Source organism: Engystomops pustulosus, chromosome 7 (assembly GCF_040894005.1).
Source record: "Engystomops pustulosus chromosome 7, aEngPut4.maternal, whole genome shotgun sequence".
NCBI lineage: Eukaryota > Metazoa > Chordata > Amphibia > Anura > Leptodactylidae > Engystomops > Engystomops pustulosus.
In genome coordinates, this window is record NC_092417.1 from 41,029,380 (window position 1) to 41,051,264 (window position 21,885).

A 21,885-nucleotide genomic window follows, 5' to 3' on the forward strand; every position below is an offset into this window, starting at 1 on the left:
AACTTATTTAGATCATAATATATCAATGCATTATGGAACTGAGTCCGCCATGGATTCAATACCTTATGCAAGTCTCAAGGTTTTCCAGTATGAATTTCCGCCCTTTAGTGAGTATATGGGATTAAAGTCAGATTTTATTACCCACTGAATGATCTGTTTTGTGTGTATTAGTTTTTTCCCCATCTAGTTTCCTGTTCACAACACATGCCAGCTGGAACACAGGAGAAGTCCAAATGTGAACGGTGCTCAGGATCCCAATGCGGCATTAGACACCGATTCTAAACGTTCCTCTTACACCGTCTGTCATCAATTTGCAACTATGTCTTTCAGGATGGGAAAAGGAAAACTAAACCTCCCAGACCCTTGTCATCAATGTGGTCAAAAAAAATGACCCACTGACATTGCATCCTTGGGAAGAATCCACTATTAACAAAGAGAATAAGCAGTTTCTTATTGAAATTGCTGAAACTTTGAACAGTGTGCGTCCAAATTCAATCTACCGTTTTAGGTAGTTTGCTTCCCCTCGAAAGACTGATTTTTATCTAACACAGGAGGTTAAATGAAATCTACCACCAGGATGAAGGATTGTAAACCAAGTACCCTGACATACTGGTGTGTGCCCCCTCTGGCAGGATCCGATCTTCTTATAGCTTCTTGTGCCATGGTTTTAACAAAAAAAAGGTTCTAAAAATTATGCAAATGAGCCTGAGGGGCTGGAGCCCCTCAGGCTCATTTGCATCATTTTTAAAACCTTTTTCTGTAAAAACAGGGGCATGAGGAGCTAAAAGAAGAGCAGATCCTGTTAGAGAGGTCACACACCAGTATGTCAGTGTGCTTGATTTACAATCCTTCATCCTGGTGGTAGATTTCCTGTAATGACTTTAGGACCTGCAATGGGGACTTAAAGCAACAGCAAAGTAAGTAACTATTTTTTCTGCCCCAATCCCGCCATACCCAAGGCGTTTACTACAAAAGCCAAAAAAACGTTATAAACTTTATAAAGAAGCTGCATTAACTCAAACATGGACAATTGTTATCCGGTCAATTTCAAACAACAAAAAGAAAGGGTAGTGTGCCTTTACACTTATGTAAGAGGACTGATAGGACATTAAATATTGAGCATGTGGGTATATAACTAGTCAGTGATTGCTCATAGAAACGTGTTACCTTTTTAAATTGGTTACATTATTGCGTGCAACAAATCGTGCAAACGGAATCTAGAAGAGACAGCACAAAAGGAGCGTTAGAGGGCGACGTATGATGAATTCTCTGCAAGAACATGTAAAATATAGATCACTGCTGGAACGTGCCACTCGCGTGTTAATATTACTGTAATATACATACATTACATGTGCTATGGCGCCCCCTGGTGTTCTTTGACTACATCACAAGACCTCGTGCACATCAAATTTATTTTGGGGACGCATCCTAGCCATTCTTTCAATGACTAGCACACATCCCCATGTATTTATACTGCCTAAAAAACTCAGAGTCCCTATTCCTGCTGAAGTTTGTAGCTCAGGTTGTCTTTTCTTATATCATCAGCATGTGAGCGCACCTCACTCTATCAGAAAGGATTAAAGGTGGTATACCCATCAATCACAAAACAATGTACCTGTGTGAAGATAATTTCCCATAAAAGGTAGCCATGTTGTCCCTTAGAAACAGGACAGCTGTCCTTGGATACGACCACCCCCACACTCTGGAAAAGTCCATGCATACGCTATAGAGCCCTGCCTGAGCTCCTGGATTCAGTACCACAGGATGGCTGTAGTTGTATCCAAGGACAACAATCTTGTTTCCAAGGGACGACAAGCCAAGGTTTAAAGGAAATTATCTTCACACAGGTAATTTTTTTCTATTAACATCCAACTGCAGAAATGTTTGCATATAGCAGACAAATTAAATGTGAATGTCCAGATGTGAATACCCTTATAAACAATGTAATGTAAGATACTTTCACACCCAGATCATGCACACATGTGCCAAGAAAACACATTTGATGTTTGGATCCATAGGCTCCATTTCACCCGACAAAAGGGTGGAGGGGAAGCCTATATGTGGGTGGTATCTGGCAGGAATTGTGAGTCTTATCGGCACAAACAACAGTGAAATCCTGCCTTCCTCCCCTACAGAGTCAGCCAAATTATACAACAGAAGGAGTAAAATGACTGCAGAATCAGACTACACAAGGTTTGTTTGTAGTCTGTAACCATAGAGATGATACAAATCAAAATCATGAGGATACAATTTGGTTTATATTTACAGTCAAACGTACATTTATTGTGCTTATATGGTATTTCATACAGTTACTACAAACTGCTAAAAAGTAATCAATCAACCGACACAATACCTACCCGGAGATTGTAGGGCAGGGTCACCAGCATACCGCTGTGGTCCATGAAACACGCGGATTCACCGCTCTCTGACACCATCTTGCTTCGAGGCATTAACAATGGGGTATGTAACTTTACAGCTCCTATACCAATAGATAGGAACTGGGTGACCATCACATTAATTTACACTTTGTATATCACTAGCAGTGGTTATATACTGTATAGTAATACAATGGAAGCAAATCTTCTCAAGCAGTACCCCAACCTGAAACCAGCGCTGCTCCCCCAAATCTTCCATGTGTTTCCCTTATAATCTTCAGAAAGATGCAATGCTAAGATTCTAGATTCTCAGCTTTTGGCTACATTCGCCCGCCGTACTGTAGCACGTGGGCACGCGTCGGCGCCGGGGAGAGGAGGAGGGGGTAAGCGCTGCTAACCCACCCATCTCCATAGAGGAACATTGCCCATGGGGCAGTATTCCGATAAAAAAATAGGATATGTTCTATCTTTTCACGGGGTAGGAAACGGTACGGTGCCGCACTGTATCGCTCCCGTAGGGCGCCGTGCACCCATTTCCAGCTATGGGGGACGTATACGATGTATATACGTCAACCGTTTATACATCCCCCATATGTGTGTGTGAAAGCAGCCTTAGGCTCTATATTCAGCAAGTATGATAAAGCCCCCCTAGTGGTGAAATGGTTGTAATCCAGAATATTCAGAACTTCAGTTACTTCAAGGTGATTGGAGGAAAAGTAACACAAACTCCATAGGATTTTCTGCTTACCATGTCTTTTAAATACCCGGCACACTGTCTCACAGACATGATGGTGTATCCTAGCTGATCGGACAGAGAAACTTCCCTGCAAGATAAAATTACTATGTTAAGTGAAAGACTGTGGCTGTTAAAGGGGTTGTCCAGATGTTAAACAGCAGTTTTCACAGTTTGTCAAGAGAGGTTTATATTTTTTAACCAATTCTGAAGATTAGCACAATCACAGTGCCTGGATCTATGAGTAAGTGTCCCTGGTTTATCATGATGGATTTTGATGGTAGATTTCCTTTAAAGAAGTTGCTGATTGTGTAGTTATCTGGTTTTGGTATCTGGTACTGCAAAGCTTTCCAACCAGTTATCTATTCAAAGTCACACACTAACAAAAATGGTCACAAATTACTGATTTACTAAGAGAAGGGATCTAGTTCCCTGCAAAGAAAGGGAAAGCCAGTGTGTATTCATCCCCCCCCCAAGGAAAGAGCAAATTTAAAGAGCCAACTGCACCTTAAATATGTCACTGTCATATGTGTAGTCCATAGCGGGTGTAATACGCTGGGAGAGTATCTGACTGATCATTGTGCGGTACGCTTTCCCATCGATATTGGCCAAGGTGTGATGGAGAACCTCATGGAGCTCAGACTCTTCCAGTTGTGGCGGCGGGAGGAGGTCACATTTCAGCAGCTCCATGGCTGTGGGGCGGGATGCCGGGTCATGGTTCAAGAGCCAAGTAATGACTTTTCTCTGCTTCTCAGTTTCTGGCTTCTCAAAATCATTGGGAAAAGCTATGGAAGGCTTAAAGAGAAGACAAAGAATTCATTAATTTAAATATATACCGTATATATAGGAGTATAAGCTGACCCGAGTATAAGCCGAGGCCCCTAATTTTACCACCAAAAACTGGGAAAACCTATTGACTCGAGTATAAGCAGAGGGTGGGAAATGGATTGGTCACAAACCCCCCTATTATATAGCCAGCCTGCCCCCAGCAGTATACAGCCTGCCCATATTGCCCCCAGTAGTATACAGCTTGCCCCCAGTAGTATACAGCCAGCCTGCCCCCAGTAGTATACAGCCAGCCTGCCCCCATGTAGTATACAGCCAGCCTGCCCCCATGTAGTATACAGCCAGCCTGCCCCCATGTAGTATACAGCCAGCCTGCCCCCATGTAGTATACAGCCAGCCTGCCCCCATGTAGTATACAGCCAGCCTGCCCCCAGGTAGTATACAGCCACTTCAGCCTGCCCCCAGTAGTATACAGCTTGCCCAAAGTAGTACACAGCACCACAGCCTGCCCTGCATAGTATACAGCCCAACCTGCCCCCAGTAGTATACAGCACCCCAGCCTGCTCCATGTAGTATACAGCCCAGCCCAGCCTGCCCCCAGTAGTATACAGCCAGCCTGCCCCCATGTAGTATACAGCCAGCCTGCCCCCATGTAGTATACAGCCTGCCCCCATGTAGTATACAGCCTGCCCCCATGTAGTATACAGCCAGCCTGCCCCCATGTAGTATACAGCCAGCCTGCCCCCATGTAGTATACAGCCTGCCCCCAGTAGTATACAGCCACTTCAGCCTGCCCCCAGTAGTATACAGCTTGCCCAAAGTAGTACACAGCACCACAGCCTGCCCTGCATAGTATACAGCCCAACCTGCCCCCAGTAGTATACAGCACCCCAGCCTGCTCCATGTAGTATACAGCCCAGCCCAGCCTGCCCCCAGTAGTATACAGCCAGCCTGCCCCCATGTAGTATACAGCCAGCCTGCCCCCATGTAGTATACAGCCTGCCCCCAGTAGTATACAGCCACTTCAGCCTGCCCCCAGTAGTATACAGCTTGCCCAAAGTAGTACACAGCACCACAGCCTGCCCTGCATAGTATACAGCCCAACCTGCCCCCAGTAGTATACAGCACCCCAGCCTGCTCCATGTAGTATACAGCCCAGCCCAGCCTGCCCCCAGTAGTATACAGCCTGCCCCCAGTAGTATACAGCCACCCCAGCATAAAAAAAAATAAACTTATATACTCACCCTCCGGTGGCCCCGATGCGCAGCGCTGCTCCCCCGATGTCTGCGCGGCTCGTCTTCAGGCTTCTGCGCCCGTCTTCTTTCTTCTGATGGGCGCCGCCATTGCTCTCTCCCGGCCGGCGCCTAGTATGACGCGCCGCTGCTGACGTCATGCTAGGCACCGCCCAGGGGAAAAACAATGGCGGCGCCCGGCAGAAGAAAGAAGACGGGCGCAGAAGCCTGAAGACGAGCCGCGCAGACATCAGGGGAGCAGCGCTGCGCATCGGAGCCACCAGAGGGTGAGTATATAAGTTTATTTTTTTTAAAGTAATTTTTACTGACTGACTCGTGTATAAGCCGAGGGGACGTTTTTCGGCACATTTTTTGTGCTGAAAAACTCGGCTTATACACGAGTATATATACGGTATATTGAAATAATAACTGTACTATGCATGTTGATGTACATTCATATACACACACAACTTCAGAATTAGAGCAGAAATTATTTATTTCTATCCACAATAAGCAAATAATCGCTGGAGCCATAACATAATTTGGATTTAGTCAGTGACAATTTAGTGATACCTGTCTCAGCATACTCAGTACAGAAATCCTTTCAGAGCTGGTGTCCATGGGTCTGTAAGACATCTCAAACAATATAATTCCCAAACTGAAGAGGTCGACTTTCTAGACAAAAGAAGAAAAACAGCAGGGAGTCAGGACTACAAATAAACTAGATGCCAAATCATATCTCCAAACTACCAACAATGTGCTTGACCTATAGATTTAGGAGACCGATGGGCTGCTGCCAGTGCAGGTTTCTCACCTGATTGTAGGAAGCTTTGGTGTTCCCCTGAACTTCTGGACTCACGTACAAAGCTGTGCCCACCATGCCTGTGAGTTTCCCTGAAATAAAATTTGATATATTATTACAAGACAATCCCTTACATTCTGTTATATAGACATATATAGGAGCAAATCCCTTAACAAATGGCCGCTGTACATTGAAAAAAAGAACAAATTACCTTCTGGGTCAATTTTAGCTAAATCACAACCACATTGGTCCTCATCTTGTGTTGATTCAGTCTATAAAAGAAAAAAAAATATAAAGAGATTTATTAATGGTAGTTGTTGGGTTTCTGATACCCAGGTTGTGAAATTATCAGCTTAATGTACCAGGCGAGGGGCAGACATGCGCCACCCATTGTGGTCACATCGATCCTGGCCAGGTAAAATACAGAACATCAAGGATAAAGGAGTTGACTCTGTGTTCTGTGTAGCGGCCAGAAGCCATAAATGTAGGGACAAATGAAGTGAATGAAAAACCCACCTGAAGTTACAACTTCCATCCACTACACAGAACATGGAGCCATCTTTCAGAATTCCTGGAAAACCTGTTTAATCTGGGCACTCTACTATTTAAAAAAGTATTCTAATTTTGGTCATATCCAATAAAACTGTGATGTTTGACTTCAGCACAGTATAAGCACTTACCTTATAGGCTGGGTGATCTGTAGCTAGACCAAAATCCCCAATCTTTACTTGATCCTCAGAATCCAAAAAAATATTCACAGGTTTTAAATCCCTGTGTATCATCCCCTGCAATTCAATGGAGTAAATGTCAACCAACCTCTACCAACATAAGTAAAACAGAATAAAGTTTTGGCATCCAGGACCATTCATCATGAAAGTTATTGCTCTGCTGGCAGACACCATACACACACTAGACGCCATACAAACACTGGGCGCCATACGCATACTAGACCCCATACGCTAAGATTGTGTGTGGAATTTTAATGCATTAGAAAGAGGACATATACCTGTTCATGGATGTACGCCAATCCATCCAGGATCTCTCTGAACAGTCTCCAGAGGCGACTGTTATCCAGGTGTAAGCCCTGATCTATAGTGTCTCGTAATGTACTTTTCTCACAGTATTCCATCTGTAAACAAAGGAACAGAACATAATCCATAAGATCATAATAAAAAATGTTTCATAACAACACATTAGTATAAATATCTTAATGACCAAGAAGTGAAATACATTATTTAGCTAGAACTTTGAAGAAAATATATTATTGGGGTTCTCCCATTATAGGCCACCACTTATTGGATGTTGTCGGGACTGACCTGGGGACCACACCAGCAAAACAGAACCCCCAAAATACCAGGGCACCTAGGTAATAAATAGTCCTCTTGCGAGTTTTGTGCGTGTTTTGAAGAACTTGCATTGAACTCTGACCCAATGTATTCAGTGGGTTGTCACACTTGCACAATTTTTTAAAAAATGTAAACGTGCTTTACTTTTGATAGTTACACACGTCAAAAACGCACCATGCAAGTCTATCGAGACGCATCAAAAACGCATTGCACCATGAAACACATGCGATTGGTAACCAGAACCCGGTGTCTTGCATTAAAACAATATAAGACACTGGATCCTGGATACCGTTTGTATGCATCTTCATATAAACGCATTGCGATCAGGCCAAGGCCCGACCCGTGCGCTAGTGCTGTGTTTGTAAACGCAACACTAGTGTAACGTGTGACTGGACCCTAAAAGTTGGCCAAAATCTGATTTATCTGTGCCAAATTTAACATTAGACCTCTTAATGGTTGGCTTAGTTTATGCTAGAAAAATTAACCCAACCTCTATTGCGCGTGCATAATTTTTGGTGCACGCCCCTTTTTGCACAAAGCTACAACCACCTTTTCTAGTGCACGCCCTTCATGTCATAGTGTTTAAAACCTGCAGGGTGTAGCCTGTGATGCTGACAGCTTTCTGCTTGTACAGTGTAGTGGACATACCTGTATGTATAGGTAATGCACAGTCTGGACAGACATTTCAGATAGGGAGTCCATCTGGCCTTCTGACTTTTCCACGGCACATACTTCATCCTGATTTCCATTAACAATTTTAAAGAAAATGTACAGTACATTACAACCAGATAACAAAAGCCCAAAACAGATCAAAGTATCAGGAACACCCATAATACGATAATGTGTTACATTTACTGCTATCACACTTCTTAAGGGGTTGTCCCATTGACGTTCACTTATTCTCTATCCAGTCATTGCTTGGGGTCCACCTGCTATCACAGGGAAAGGGGTCTGTAAGTCCTTCATAGGAATAGAGTTTTACGGGAAGATAAACTAACCACCGAACAGACAGCCGGGGGTCAAACCATTGATATTGCTGGGGTGGACTTGATGCAAGTTGTACCTGTCCATTAGTCCATGGAGAATGAAGGCAGAGAGAGGTTACATGTGTGATTGTGATCTGTACAAAGGACCAAGGTCTCATGACTGGTTTGTGTCCCACGGGGGAAAAGGAATCCTTACATGATAAAACACTTACCACCTAATCTGTGGCTAGTTCACAAGCTGTGATTGTGGGACAACCCCTTTAAATGCAAAGCAGCATCAAATTTGCCAAAGCAAATCTATATTATTATAGTCCTCAATAACAACCTTGGAATGAATAATGTAGGAGAGGGACGACAAAGTCATTACCTGATCGGGGCTGTTTTCATCCTCAAAAACAATCTCACTATCAGAATCCGTTCCGGGGCTGTGCAGAAACAAGAACAAGTAGTTTAGTCACAAAAGCTTTACATAAAACAAGAAGAGACAATTCAGGTGGGTTGAATAGTATTACATAGCCAATCATGTGCACAAACCCTTGCACTAGGTGTACTGTACATACTGGGAAAACACTTTTAGGAGAAGACCAAGGAATGTGTTATTCCACATCCTAGAAATTGATCACTAATGGTGCGACTCCCAAATCCCCCTCCACCTGAAACAGTGGCAACTATCCAGAGAGCATCACTTCTGCTTCACAAGCCAGTGACGTTACCTGCATTAGTCCCATTCAAGTAAATGTGACTGAGCAGCCATACCGAGCATGGCCACTGTACACATACAGCACTGTTCTTAGTTGGAAATGAAAAGACTGCAGAGCTCGTCTCTCTTTTCAATGGGCAGATCCCAAACAAAATGGGGCACATTTACTTACCAGTCCATGCGCGTTCCCTGATCAGGAGTGTCCGACTGGAATGCACATCTGCCCAAGAAGATTGTGCGCCCAATTTCCTGCATGTGTCCCTACCGACGGAAATGCGGCCGCGGGGACCCTTGGTAAATGAGCCCCAATGAATTTGAACAGGTAGTAGTCATAATATGGGGGTACAATGAATAAAAGGACACTAAAAGCATGGGTGGGATGGGGCATTCAATAAAGGAATGAAATATATAAGTAAAAAAAACTGAATAATATGGATAATCTTCATATTTCAGCCGATCTTTTGGGCTACCTAATACATTTTTTGTAATTATATATATTTAAAAGAATTTGTGAAATATCCACTTACAGGAATGATGGAGAGAAAACCCCCTCTTCATCGTCGTCATCATCCTCATCATCTTCATCACTGGAATCCTGATCAGACTTGCGGTGCGCACTAGAGGACCGTTCACAAGACGTGCTCCACTCCACAGAGCTGGACATGATGGGGGCCGGAGCGTTGGCCTCTATGTCATCAGCAAGGCCCAGCTCATTCTTCACCACCTGCTCCGGCTTCACAACCACCTTCTTATCCACAGCAGTCCCGGGTTTAGGGGTGTTGGAAGATGGAATTTCATGTTTCTCGATCCACGCATTATAGTACCTAACTATGTTTTCATGGTTGAGTCGAGACAGCAACGTTACCTCACCTTTAATTCTCCTGAATTGTTTGCTTGCAGGATTAATCTGAACCCGCTTTACAGCATAATAACAACCATCCAGTTTGTTCTGAACCTAAAGGGAATTTAGAAGAAAATTAATAATAATGCAAAAAAATTATTAGTTACCTAATTACCTAATTAGTGGGGACTGAGATGAGAAGACACCTCTGGCTAATCATAGCCATGGTGCGACAATTTGCCAGTCTGGCTGTTCACCTGCCTATCCGAATTGCGCGGCCGAACAAGAATGCCGGGTCTGCTCATCTCTAATACTTTTTAAAAATTTCTTCAATGATCTATGGAACTTGTAAAGGATCTACCTTAATAACTGCTCCAAATGCCCCTCTTCCGAGCATCTGCAATTCCTCAAACTCGCTGTAGTAGCGAGATAGCTGCCTCTGGGATTCTATATGGAATGCGGCATTTGATATGGAAGCGCTGGGTATCACCGTCTCTGTGCAGTCCACACCCGTGTAATCTGGAAGACACAGCAGGTTACATTACTACAGCACTAGAGAATCCCGAAACTATACACAGAGTAGAACTACAATAATTGGCATTATCAATAGCTTTATAAAATTCTAAATCATTCTATGTCCTCACCGTCTGGGCTTTCCTCGCTCATGGAATATTTTTGTGGAGGAGGATTGACAAAGCTGTGCCCCAGTAACTGCTGAGTACTCCAGCGCTCCTTGTCTTCCAAGCACACACATCTGATCAGAGAGAAAAGGGAATCTTCAGATCTCAGCGTCATTTAAAGGGAAACCAGATTTTAGCCCATTAAACTACCAGCCTCCTCAGGTGGGTTATGAAAGAACTTTTATAGAACTTCTGCTTATATGTGAAACAAAAGAGATGCATTTTAGAAAGGACATTTCAGCTCCTGCCACCTCATAACTACTGTAAAAACCACAAATAGTACCTTGTACGACACTGGGTTTACATCACATTTTTTTACATATGTTTTAGGGATACAATGTCCCAACATGTCTTTACAACATATGACAGAGACGTATCCCACTGTATACACATACAGTGGGATACGTCACCCGGTGACTCTTCTCCCACCCCCTGAATAGTGCCCAAAAGCAGCCTCCCTCCTGCTGAGCGATGTATCTGGTCAGCCGAGGCTCGGGGATAACGCATCCCCTCCACATAAGCTTCTGTTGCCTGCGCTAAGAGATCAGTATGGAAAGACCCAGCTTGCAAAGTTTTTCAATCCAGTTTTTATCACCATTTACAAAACATTCTGTAATTGTGATTTGATGCCTCCATCTGCCAGTATATGACAATGGTTACGAAGTGTACAGTATACGCCAGGAGCTTTCCCAACATATCTGTGGCGTTTATACTAAAACATGATGTGTACCCAGCCTTTCAGTGGCTCCTCTATGTTGCATCAATGTTGAAAACTTGACTTTTATTCCCATTCCCAGTCATTTCAAAAAGGATTACAGTGACATGACATTGAGGGGTAGTGCGGAAGTCCAAAGCTGAGAGGCCGGGAGAGCTGGACTGCATCCAAGAACACTCCCACCTATTTGACTGGATCTCTAAGCAACATGACAAAGAGGATCCACAGATGCACTGTGATACATTTACAACGTTGTGGGGTTCATGCAGTAGCCCCTTTTAATGGGGTAAAATTTGGTGACAGTGTCCCTTTAAAGGGGAAGTTCATAAAATACTCCACCAAAGTATATTTCAAAAACTCTCAATAATTGTGATTTGATGCTTCTTTAAGTTTAACAAAAAAAAAACAACTTACTTTTTCAAAAAATCCTGGAAATCTGCAGGTAGACCACTAGGGACTTTGACAGGATATTCTTTGGTTACTTTGCCCTGACTAAGTGACAGTAGTAAGAGGCCCAGCTTCCATATGTCTCCTTTCTTGCCAGTTTTGCTTGGTAGAGCGTCTTCACTGAAACGGACCTTGGTTTGTTCAAAAACGTCCTCTTTGCAGATATCGGCCAGCCTCTTGGAAAGGCTGTAATCCGTTATCTTGACCCTCCCATCACCAGTCACTAGTACACTAGAAGCGCACAACACCTTGTGTACCACTGAATTGCTATGTAGATAGTCCAGAGCAGATAAAAGCTGATTCGTGTAGCGTCTGAGCTGATCTACGGGAACCGGAACCTCCTGCTCAAGGAAACTGGAAAGCTTGGAGCCATTTACATGTTCAGCTACGATTCCGACAGAAATGGAATCTTCATTCTCTTTAACTCGCATGGCGAGATAATGTACAATATTCGGATGACTGAGTTTGATGAGGGAATTAAACTCTGCCTCTGTGCCTTGAACCTATCAGGAAATAAGAGTCATAAAAATCAGTAACGGCAGTGAACGTAATAGTCAGAATAATGGCAATTCTAGAAGCAACTGAAAATTGTTAGTCTTAAAGGGGTTGTCCAGTCTGATAAAAAAGAAGCAGTTGAAGATGTTATAGAGCAGCATTAAACAAAGTGCCCTATCTGCAGGCAGCATGTTATAAAGCAGGAGGAGCTGAGCAGATTGTACATAGTGTCCTATCTGCAGGCAGCATATTGTAGAACAGGAGGAGCTGAGCAGATTGTACAGTGTCCTATCTGCAGGCAGCATGTTATAAAGCAGGAGGAGCTGAGCAGATCGTACATAGTGTCCTATCTGCAGGCAGCATGTTATAAAGCAGGAGGAGCTGAGCAGATTGTACATAGTGTCCTATCCGCAGGCAGCATGTTATAGAGCAGGAGGAGCTGAGCAGATCATACTTTGTGTCCCATTTGCAAGCAACATGTTATAGAGCAGGTAGAGATGAGCAGATAGGGCACAATGTACAGTCTGCAGGAACCTCACTACAGAACAGGAGATCAATTACATAAATAATAATAAAGAAAAATACAGATTTTATTTATAGCCTTTGTCAATGTCAGAGGGCATTTCATAAATCCATGCATTAATTTAAAGAACAAAGCAAAAAAAAAGTAGCATTTACCTGTTTCTTACACTTCTCAACTTTTTCCCTTTCCTGGTTGGTCAGAAATTTTCCCATCTTCTTTTGCCACTGTAGAACCCATTCATAAATCACAACAAACTGCCCGGATGCCGCTTCTAAGCCGTTATAGATGGACTTGGCCAGGTGCTCATCCTTTCCTGTATGTCATACATAGATTACATACACATGTGCAGAAATAATACCGCCATCCCTATTCACTATAACTCACCTAGGCACTTTCCCCTGTGAACAACTAGATGGCCGCTGCAGCCAAGGTCAAAAGTCAGCACTTCATAACTTGACGGATTATCATCACTGCACACGGAGAACTGCCGGTCACGTCTTCAACAAAAAACAAAAGATAATGCGTAATCAGTCTTATGCCCGATGCAGAATTCTGCTATTGCCTTTAGTTACATTTATATAATGTCTCTTCACATCTTTCCACATTTTACAACCAAGCACTGATATAATTTAGTTTCAGTAAATAATTGATATTGTTTGTATAATGAAAAGTGATACAAATTTCCAATATCCTTTCCATATCAATTCCTCACCGTTTTCTAGATCTCTGCTTGCTGTCATTCTAGGCATCTTCGTTGTTAACTTCCTGTGTCCCTGGTGAGATCACACATAGCCCATTATATCCCTGGTCACATCACATGACCAGGGATAAAACAAGCCGTGCACCTGTGTGACATCACATGACCAGGGATAAAACAAGCCGTGCACCTGTGTGACATCACATGACCAGGGATAAAACAAGCCGTGCACCTGTGTGACATCACATGACCAGGGATAAAACAAGCCGCGCACCTGTGTGACATCACATGACCAGGGATAAAACAAGCCGTGCACCTGTGTGACATCACATGACCAGGGATAAAACAAGCCGTGCACCTGTCACATCACATGACCATAGACAGATTTTAATCCACAGGAAGTAAACAATGAAGCTACCTATAGAATTACAGCAAGCAAAGATCTAAAGAAAAAGTTTATTGAAGAAGTTTATTGGAAAATTGTATTTGTTTTTACTACACAAATATTAATTATTTGATGAAAGTGGACAACAACTTTAATGTATGTTTAAACCTAAGACAATATTATTATACGTGAACCAAAAACTTGGGTATGCAAAAAAAAAAAAAAAAGGATTACTTGGATCGGCCAACAGAGGTAGTGCGGGTCCTGCCATTTCCTCCGTGATCGGTAAGCCCTCCATTGGTTGTTCCGGTCTTAGGCCCTGCGGTATTAGCAGTCTTGGCTGAATTTTCCTGGCATGTTAGGTTGGCACTTTCAAGGCGTTCCTACAATACAAAAACTTAATTAAGTAACGGGTCCTCCTAAATAATAGTATTGATGTCTCCTAATTTGTAGTATAAGAGTAAATGGGAGGAGCATTATCTGCAATTACGAATATTATTATAATTATTGTTATCTATCTAATACCGGGTTCAAAATAGTTACCTGCTTTTCAAGCTCTTTCCTTCTTTTCTCCTCCTTTTTTTCTTCTTCTCGCCTTCGGATTTCATCAAGTATTTCAAGCCTCTGTCAAGACAAAAGTAAACAACTACCATGTACCCAATCTTATGGCAAGCTACCAGATTTTTCACTATGGTTATGCTCATGATACGTGTACACAACCCAATCATGGTGCATTCTTGACTACACTCCCACATGTGACAGATCATACATACACTAATAAGATCACAAATTACAATGGTACTGAAGTATTAAGCAATGGTAGCCTCATGGAGGCTCCTGCTATACAACCGCTTGTTGCCCTCGATGTCATCATGTATAATACAGCAGACACCTGCACTTTATGGAGAGGGCTCAGCGGAATAGCTCAGTAAATTCTGATAATCTCCCCTATAATGCATCAACAGGAGCTGTAAACGCAAAAAATTTGAGACCCTTATGCATTTACTTAAAGTTCCTGCAGTCTCATGAAGAGAATAGGGGATGTTTTCTGTCGACCCCCTCCAAATCAGTTGTCAGTAAGTCCAATAATGTATGGTAATACAGTACTGCTAACTCATATGTATATATCTATATGTTCTCACAAAGACTGACTATCCTCTGTCCATCACTGACTTACCGTCTGCTCCTCTCTCATTTTTAACTCTTGCTTTTTCTTCTCTTCTTCCAAAGCAATTTTCTCCTGCTGTCTCTGTAGGTTCTTTAGCATCTCTTCATGAAATGATTTAGGAGGTGGGTGGTTATGCTCAGTTAGGAAAGACTGTATGTGGTCCGCAAGCTGATAAATCATCACCTGGATAGGAGATAAGAACGATTAGCTACCAGTTATTAACATATGATCAATTTCAATACATAGTTAAATATGTTGAATAGTGTCCTATCTACAGGCAGCATGTTATAGAGCAGGAGGAGCTGAGCAGACTGTACATAGTGTCCAATAAGCAGGCAGCATGTTATAGAGCAGGGGGAGGTGAGCATATTATACATAGTCTCTTATTGGCAGGCAGCTTGTTATAAAAAATAAAAAAGGGGATTATCCATTGGACTCTTAAACCTAGAATTGCGGACTTGGTTTTTGAAATTCCGCGTTTTTTCTGAATCCATCGGGTTTCCCGTCGGCCACGCCCCCGATTGCGCCGAAATCTGATCGCGTGCGCCAAAATCCTGTCGGAATTCGGCGCAAAATAGAAAAAGTCGGGAAACCCACCGAAAGTGCGGCCGCGGAGCCCTTAGTAAATGAGTCCCATTGTGTGCTCTCTCTGCCGTTATGGGGTGCCATAGACCTCTTTGGGGGCTGTGATCCGGCCACAAATTGTGTGGCTCCATACAGTCGTGTGAATGGGATCTTACTTATACCAAACATGGGAATAGATTCAGCTGAAAGATTATGTATGTGGAGATTTATGTCCTCCCCATAGGGATGCTGAGTGATATATGTGTAGCTGCCTCTGAGTGGGTACTTGTATTTCCAATTTTGGTTTGTCTAAACCAGATAAAATCTATCACTTTAATCTGTTTGTATTTTCTGCACATGATTATAGGGGCTACCTCCTTTACAAGCTCTAGTAACAGTATTGTATCTTGCTCCTTTGGGCTGCTCCGAGCTCAGCATTGACCCCTTAAAGGGGCTGTCCGGGGGCTGAAGAATATGGCTGCTTTCTTTCATAGGTCTCCTATGTACATCAGTGCCGCCGGTTACATCGCAATGCCGGAGCCTCCTGATGTATCCAGCCACTGTAATGATAAATGCCCCCCAATGCCTCCATCATAAAGATGAACCAAAGAGAGTGCAAAGCAGGAACTGTTTTCATAGGGTGATCACTTTTCGTTCATCTACTTGTCCACGAAAGAGCCCCACAGCCGCTGTATATCAGGCCGCACAAGGTGCACACACTCTTACCTCTCCACAGAGTGTTTTGGCAAGTTCCTCTAAACTGCAAGACAAGGAGTTCACATTCTCATTTGATAGCCCCTTCACATTTTTCAGCTTTATTTCTGGAGGGCTGTAATATAAAGTCAAGGGGTCAATGTTATATCAGGTCTATTACTTTCCATCTCTTTTCTCGATAATAGGGATTTCTTATAGGGAACAATCTTTAAAGGGTCCATAGTCTGTGTGCTCTATATAAATAAAGAATTATTATTATTATTTTTGGGTGTTATAAATATATATAAGATATTCATGTATTATGCCCTCAAATATGTAGGGCTGGAATTTGCTTTTAAAAGAAGCAAAAGTTGCAATGACACCAGTACAGGTGCCAATGACGCTTGTACAAGCAGTTCTACCTACGTTTGCCAGATAAGCTCGGATAATAGGAGAATGAAATAGCAAGCAGACAGCTCTATTTTCATTGTAGCGGACCAATTTGGCAAGCGTTGTCTAGCGCTGCATAATCTGTGTGCGCTATATAAATAACTGAATTATTATAATTATTGTTAGTGGCCAAGTCTGGTCACTGCAGATCAGCTCCCATTCATGTGCCGAAGTGACTGAGAGAGAATGGGGCCGTGAGGATACCAGGTGATGGATCCCCACCAATGTGATATTGATCACAAGGGTGGTTGGAGAGGAGTAGGGGGGCGGCTACCACCTACACAAAATGCAATTCTATGTTATACTGTATTGTAATCTTGTGTTATATGTATTATACTCACACATCAGGATACATCTGAGGACACTTCACCCAAAGATCTAATTGGACGTGAAACTCATCACCTTGAGGGCGTAATGATAGGGTTACTTCTGGGGGCTGCTTGATCTAGGCGCAAAAAAAAAAAAGGATTAATCATAATATACTTTATACAAGAGCGGGCCCTAGTTGCTGGTGTCTGCTGTATTATATACCCGCTATCTTCTACATGCAGAAGGGGTCAGCGCAGAGTTGTGTATATACTGCGTATGTTACAGGAGAAACTGTGACTGACACACGGTAACCATGTCAGCTGCACCTTATACATCTCCTGCAGGGGTGTAGCGTTTAGTAAAGTTGGGATTAGACTATAATTACAGATAATATACTCGGAGCTATGTAATTAATGTCACCTACTTGTTCTCATTATACACAAGTCAAAAGAGTCGTCCAAGCTACTATAAAGCAGACATCACCTACTTATGTCATCTATTGGTTCTATAAAATTTGGAAGCCTCAGACACAGAGAAGATAGAGCCATAGTTTGCCATCAGTATGAGAACAATATAGTTTACATTCAGAGGCTGCAAACCACTACATGATGAGTCCTGCTCTAAATGTATGATCGCTGGGTAATGCTATGTGGGCGCAGAAGCCAAAACTGCAGATTAACCGGACTATGCCATCAGTTTTGACCATGTAAAAGTGCATGTAGTATTAGGTATTTGCTCTGAAGATCTCTGTAAGCAGACCTGAGTATGTGTGTTAGTAGCTGCAGGACTGTGAAAAACCCATCTATATTCCAGGACTGTAACTGGACTTTGAGTACTGGAATGCACTGGAATGTGAAATCTCTTCACTGATTATAGCAGATGTTTTGAGATGTTACAATGTTTCCCCCCCCCCCCTTCTTTTAATTTAACTTTTTTTTTTATAATTTACTTTCTGTAACTTAAAGTTCATACTAGACCTAAGGGAACTAGATGTCATTTTTCTTATAACTTTACTCTTCCACTATAAGAGTGTTTGCTATGCAACCCCAATTAAAGATGAAAGATGCACGGTCTCAGTTTGGGCTTTACTGGGTCTGGACAGACCACGAGTAACCTCTGAGTAATGCAATCCCAGCGATCACTGGTTTAATCATGTGATTACTAGAACCAACAGAGGCAGCGGACCTGGTGCTGCCTTTATTGTCTGCACAGTGCTTGAGTGCAAGTATCACAGTCTGCACAGTGTTTTATTGTCTGCACAGTGCTTGTGTATCAGAAACTGAGGAGACAGAGGCGCTAAATACTGTTTCTATCTTCGCAGCAGGGGATGCAATCTCCAAAAGGAACAAGTGAGTGAATGAATCTTTATGGGAAGGTCTGGAAAAGACAAATATGTGGCCAATAGCAAAGTAGGCAGTAAAATATGAAAAGATCAAATCCTCAACTCTCTCCCCACCACTGGTCCTAAGTGTGGCCCCAACCACACATCACTGGACTCAGCAGAACACAACTGAGGCCAGTGATAGAGCAGGGAGATCATTTCACCCCCGCAGCTTCTGTTTGCCAAAGAAACAGGATCCTTGTAGTAACAGAGGAGAGGAGAGAGGTATTGTGGATCAATTATGGATAACCTGTAGGCAGATAAAGATCCCTCAGAGCTCCTCCCCCTATCACACACAACGCCGTCGCTGTATTGCAGGAATATTTTGTAACTTTACAGGTCTGGGGAATAGAAGCTTATAAAAAAAATCATGTCCCACATTATATATTTTGTCAGATTTTGCAGTATTTATTTTTTTTGTAAACCAAAACCAGCTGTGGAGACTACACAGAGATAAGACTTGCACCCGTTCTGTGGGACCGTCACTTCTGGCCCTGGCTCACACTAGGGGACTGTAAATAAAATCAAAATAACTTGCTTTGGCTAAGACAAGAATCCAAATGTACACATTTTTATGTTGGAATATTATATGTATGTTTATGAAAAAATAAATAAAAACAGGTTTAAAAAAAAAAAAATCTGACCTGAAAACACACACACAAAATTAAAGGGTCAGTACGATATCCATGAAAAATCACTCATAGGGCGATGAGGAAGAAACAGATGTGTCAGAGCAATGGCCAGAAGTGGTGAACACACAGATACATCCATTTTATTTAGCTGAATGTGAAAAAAACTAAACAAAAAAGAAAAACATAATATATGGATGTGTAAAAAAAAAAAGATGGAGATACAACATGGACTTGCGTTTTTCACATTTCTATGTGACCTATTGTTTTCGATGGGGTTTTTTTCTAAGCTGATGCTGGGAAACCGGGTATTTTACCATCAAGTATTTTCCAAAAATTTTATTTTGTGCAAATGAAGAAAAAAAACCAATGCCCTGTTTACATGAAGAAATACGGATGTGAAAAACACGGAAATAAACAAACAGATGGAGGGGTTTTTGTGGACGCCCAAGAGACTTGAGCTGAATGCTAAAAACTGAGTGTGTGAACTGGTCCTTAAGCAGCTTATGTGCACATAATTCTGACTGGACTTGTAAGTGATCGCGCACTCAGGTTTTTGATGCAAAACCACTCATAAAAAGAGAACAGGACAGATATTTTCTCTCTGTCTTAAGAAACTGCATGAAAAACTGACCATGTGAATACTTCCTAAATGTACAGCCAGTACAGTGGAGCAGGTGCCTACAGCAGCCAATAAGATTGCAGCTGTCATTTGCGTCTTCGAGGTGACAGAGTGACAGAAACAATGTGATTGGATGACAGGTCCTGCAGGGTTCCTGTAGGTGGGTGTATAAGTAGGTGAAGCCCCTCCCCCCTCCGGTCATGTCCCGGGCAGTGATGTCCCGGGCAGTGATGTTACGCGCTACCTTCCACGCAGAAGTTTTCCGCAGATCAGTAAAGTCCTCCCCATAGATGGACTCCAGGACCTGCAGCTCGTTCTCCTGCCGATGTGAGTGGCTCTCTGTAGACTCTCCCTGCAGGGGGCGCCACTGATCTCCAGGACCGGGCGGGCCCCCCGTAGAGGCGAGGTCAGCGGGAAGTCGGGCATTCCCCCGGCCGCCTGCCATGCTACAGCCCGCGCATCCCAGGTGCTATTTCCTACCACCGGGCACTGAAAGGACCTTACATGACGTCACGGACATGTGACCTGACGCGTGGGAGGAGCAAAGCTCACACGGAAAGCGCCACATACTGCTGCGTGTCATAGTCTGCGTGCACGGCTTGCGCTAACATTGCACTTATGTAATCGCGTTGTGCGAACTGCAGCCGTAGGAGGTAACCAGGCGCAGTAGTGGACATGGGGTGAAGACCACGTTAGATCAGGGAGACACCTGAGGGCGTGTTCACGTGCTGCGTTGCGTTTTTTACGCATTCCACTGGCTTCAGACTTGATCACATGCTAACATTACATTGTGTTTCCACAGCATCTGCTAAAACGCGATGTAACCTTATCATGTAACCAAGGCTGAAGCCAGTGGAAAGCGTCAAAAACGCAACATGTGAATGCGCCCTGAGGGTGAAGACACACATGGCGTTTTTGGGCCGTTTTTACTAAGTGCGTTTTCAGATAGTTAAAAACGCATGCGTTAAAAAACGCATCCGTTTTTTAAAAACGCATCCGTTTTTTGAAAACGCATGCGTTTTTAACGATCTGAAAACGCACTTAGTAAAAACGGCCCAAAAACGCCATGTGTGTCTTCACCCTGAGGGTGTGATCACATGTTGCGTTTTCAATGCGTTTTAAAACACATTACACAGTAATTTGCCGAATTACTATACTGTTTACATTTCTTAAAGCATGCGTTAACATTGCATTTACATTGCATTTTGTAAATGGAAATGTTAACAGTAATTTAATTAGGCAGATTCCCTCTCCTCAGCTGTTGTAATGTGTTGCAGAACGTAACATGTGAACGCGTCCTCAGGGTGGATTTCCGTGTGTATTTATAAAGTGTCTGCACCAGCTTTGTGTCCTGGCTGCGCTGTGTCTGACAAGACAGATATAATGTGCACCTAAAGGGGAGTTCTAGTGCTTATTCAGGCTGCGGCCAAACGAACCGCTAGGTGACACTAGCGCACAGGGTGCGGTCCTCGACCCGAGCACACAAGCGTTTCCAGAGAAACGCTTATCAATCACATGTGTTTCCCTGGAAAAGCATGTGCGTTCTGGTCGAGGACCGCCCCCTGTGCACTAGCGTCATGTTATGACCGGACGCCTAGCGGTTCGTGTGACCGCGGCCTCAGAGTTTGCGCCACATTTATTACCGACGTGCGCCACAATTCTGCAGCATGAACTGCAGTGCTCCAAAAAAGAAAATGTTGCACACTTCCGAGCAGTGCAGGGCGCACCAGATTAATGAAGACGTGCCCTAGTATTGATGAATCTGGCGCCCCCTGCACACTCCACAGGCAAATTGCACATAGTACAGACTGTGCTAGTTTTGATAAACGTGGGCCATTGTGTTAACATTGTGTGCGATGCAAAGCGCCGTCTTCAATAATCTGGCGCCCCCTGTGTGCACCTTTATTCTGGTGTACCTTCAGCATAGAGCGTGCAACACAATTCTGTTGAGTCACAGTAATAAATGTGGTGCACAGTCTAAATCGGCGCCGTAACACCCCTTCACGTGCAGATTTTTTTGTGGCATCAGGGACACAGATCCACACAGAAACTGGCGCAGACACTTCTAAATACATGTACAAGCAGTTTGCACATTCCAGTCAGTGTAAAGTCAGACAGAAAACTGGGGCAAACACTTCAATAAATGTGCACCATTCATCATGTGATCACGGCTGGAGCCTTTGAAGTGCATCTTAAAATGCAATAAAAAACGCATCTCGTCACCCTTGGGTGACTGTCATCTAATACATAGACACTGGACACAGTATATAGAATTACCTTTTACAGATTATTGTATATTTTATTCAGATATCTCAGTACAATCAGA

At 43.1% G+C, this 21,885-nt stretch overlaps 1 protein-coding gene across 1 annotated transcript in view; it reads right to left on the bottom strand.

Moving 5' to 3' along the window:
* EIF2AK4 (eukaryotic translation initiation factor 2 alpha kinase 4) overlaps nt 1-20,076 on the bottom strand; it is a 34,921-nt gene extending 14,845 nt beyond the window's left edge. Inside the window, exons 1-23 of the mRNA XM_072115569.1 lie at nt 19,804-20,076; nt 16,960-17,063; nt 16,202-16,304; nt 14,921-15,094; nt 14,287-14,367; nt 13,978-14,126; nt 13,046-13,158; nt 12,817-12,974; nt 11,611-12,146; nt 10,446-10,555; nt 10,163-10,320; nt 9,488-9,915; nt 8,628-8,685; nt 7,923-8,012; nt 6,935-7,057; nt 6,609-6,713; nt 6,140-6,200; nt 5,941-6,020; nt 5,700-5,801; nt 3,616-3,903; nt 3,124-3,199; nt 2,358-2,479; nt 1,168-1,217 (exon numbers count right to left, since the gene is read on the bottom strand). Coding sequence (XP_071971670.1) covers nt 1,168-1,217; nt 2,358-2,479; nt 3,124-3,199; nt 3,616-3,903; nt 5,700-5,801; nt 5,941-6,020; nt 6,140-6,200; nt 6,609-6,713; nt 6,935-7,057; nt 7,923-8,012; nt 8,628-8,685; nt 9,488-9,915; nt 10,163-10,320; nt 10,446-10,555; nt 11,611-12,146; nt 12,817-12,974; nt 13,046-13,158; nt 13,978-14,126; nt 14,287-14,367; nt 14,921-15,094; nt 16,202-16,304; nt 16,960-17,063; nt 19,804-20,004 — 3,470 coding nt within the window. The 5' untranslated portion in view covers nt 20,005-20,076. The remainder of the gene's footprint in view (nt 1-1,167; nt 1,218-2,357; nt 2,480-3,123; nt 3,200-3,615; nt 3,904-5,699; nt 5,802-5,940; nt 6,021-6,139; nt 6,201-6,608; nt 6,714-6,934; nt 7,058-7,922; nt 8,013-8,627; nt 8,686-9,487; nt 9,916-10,162; nt 10,321-10,445; nt 10,556-11,610; nt 12,147-12,816; nt 12,975-13,045; nt 13,159-13,977; nt 14,127-14,286; nt 14,368-14,920; nt 15,095-16,201; nt 16,305-16,959; nt 17,064-19,803) is intronic.
* Nucleotides 20,077-21,885: the final 1,809 nt, after the last annotated feature.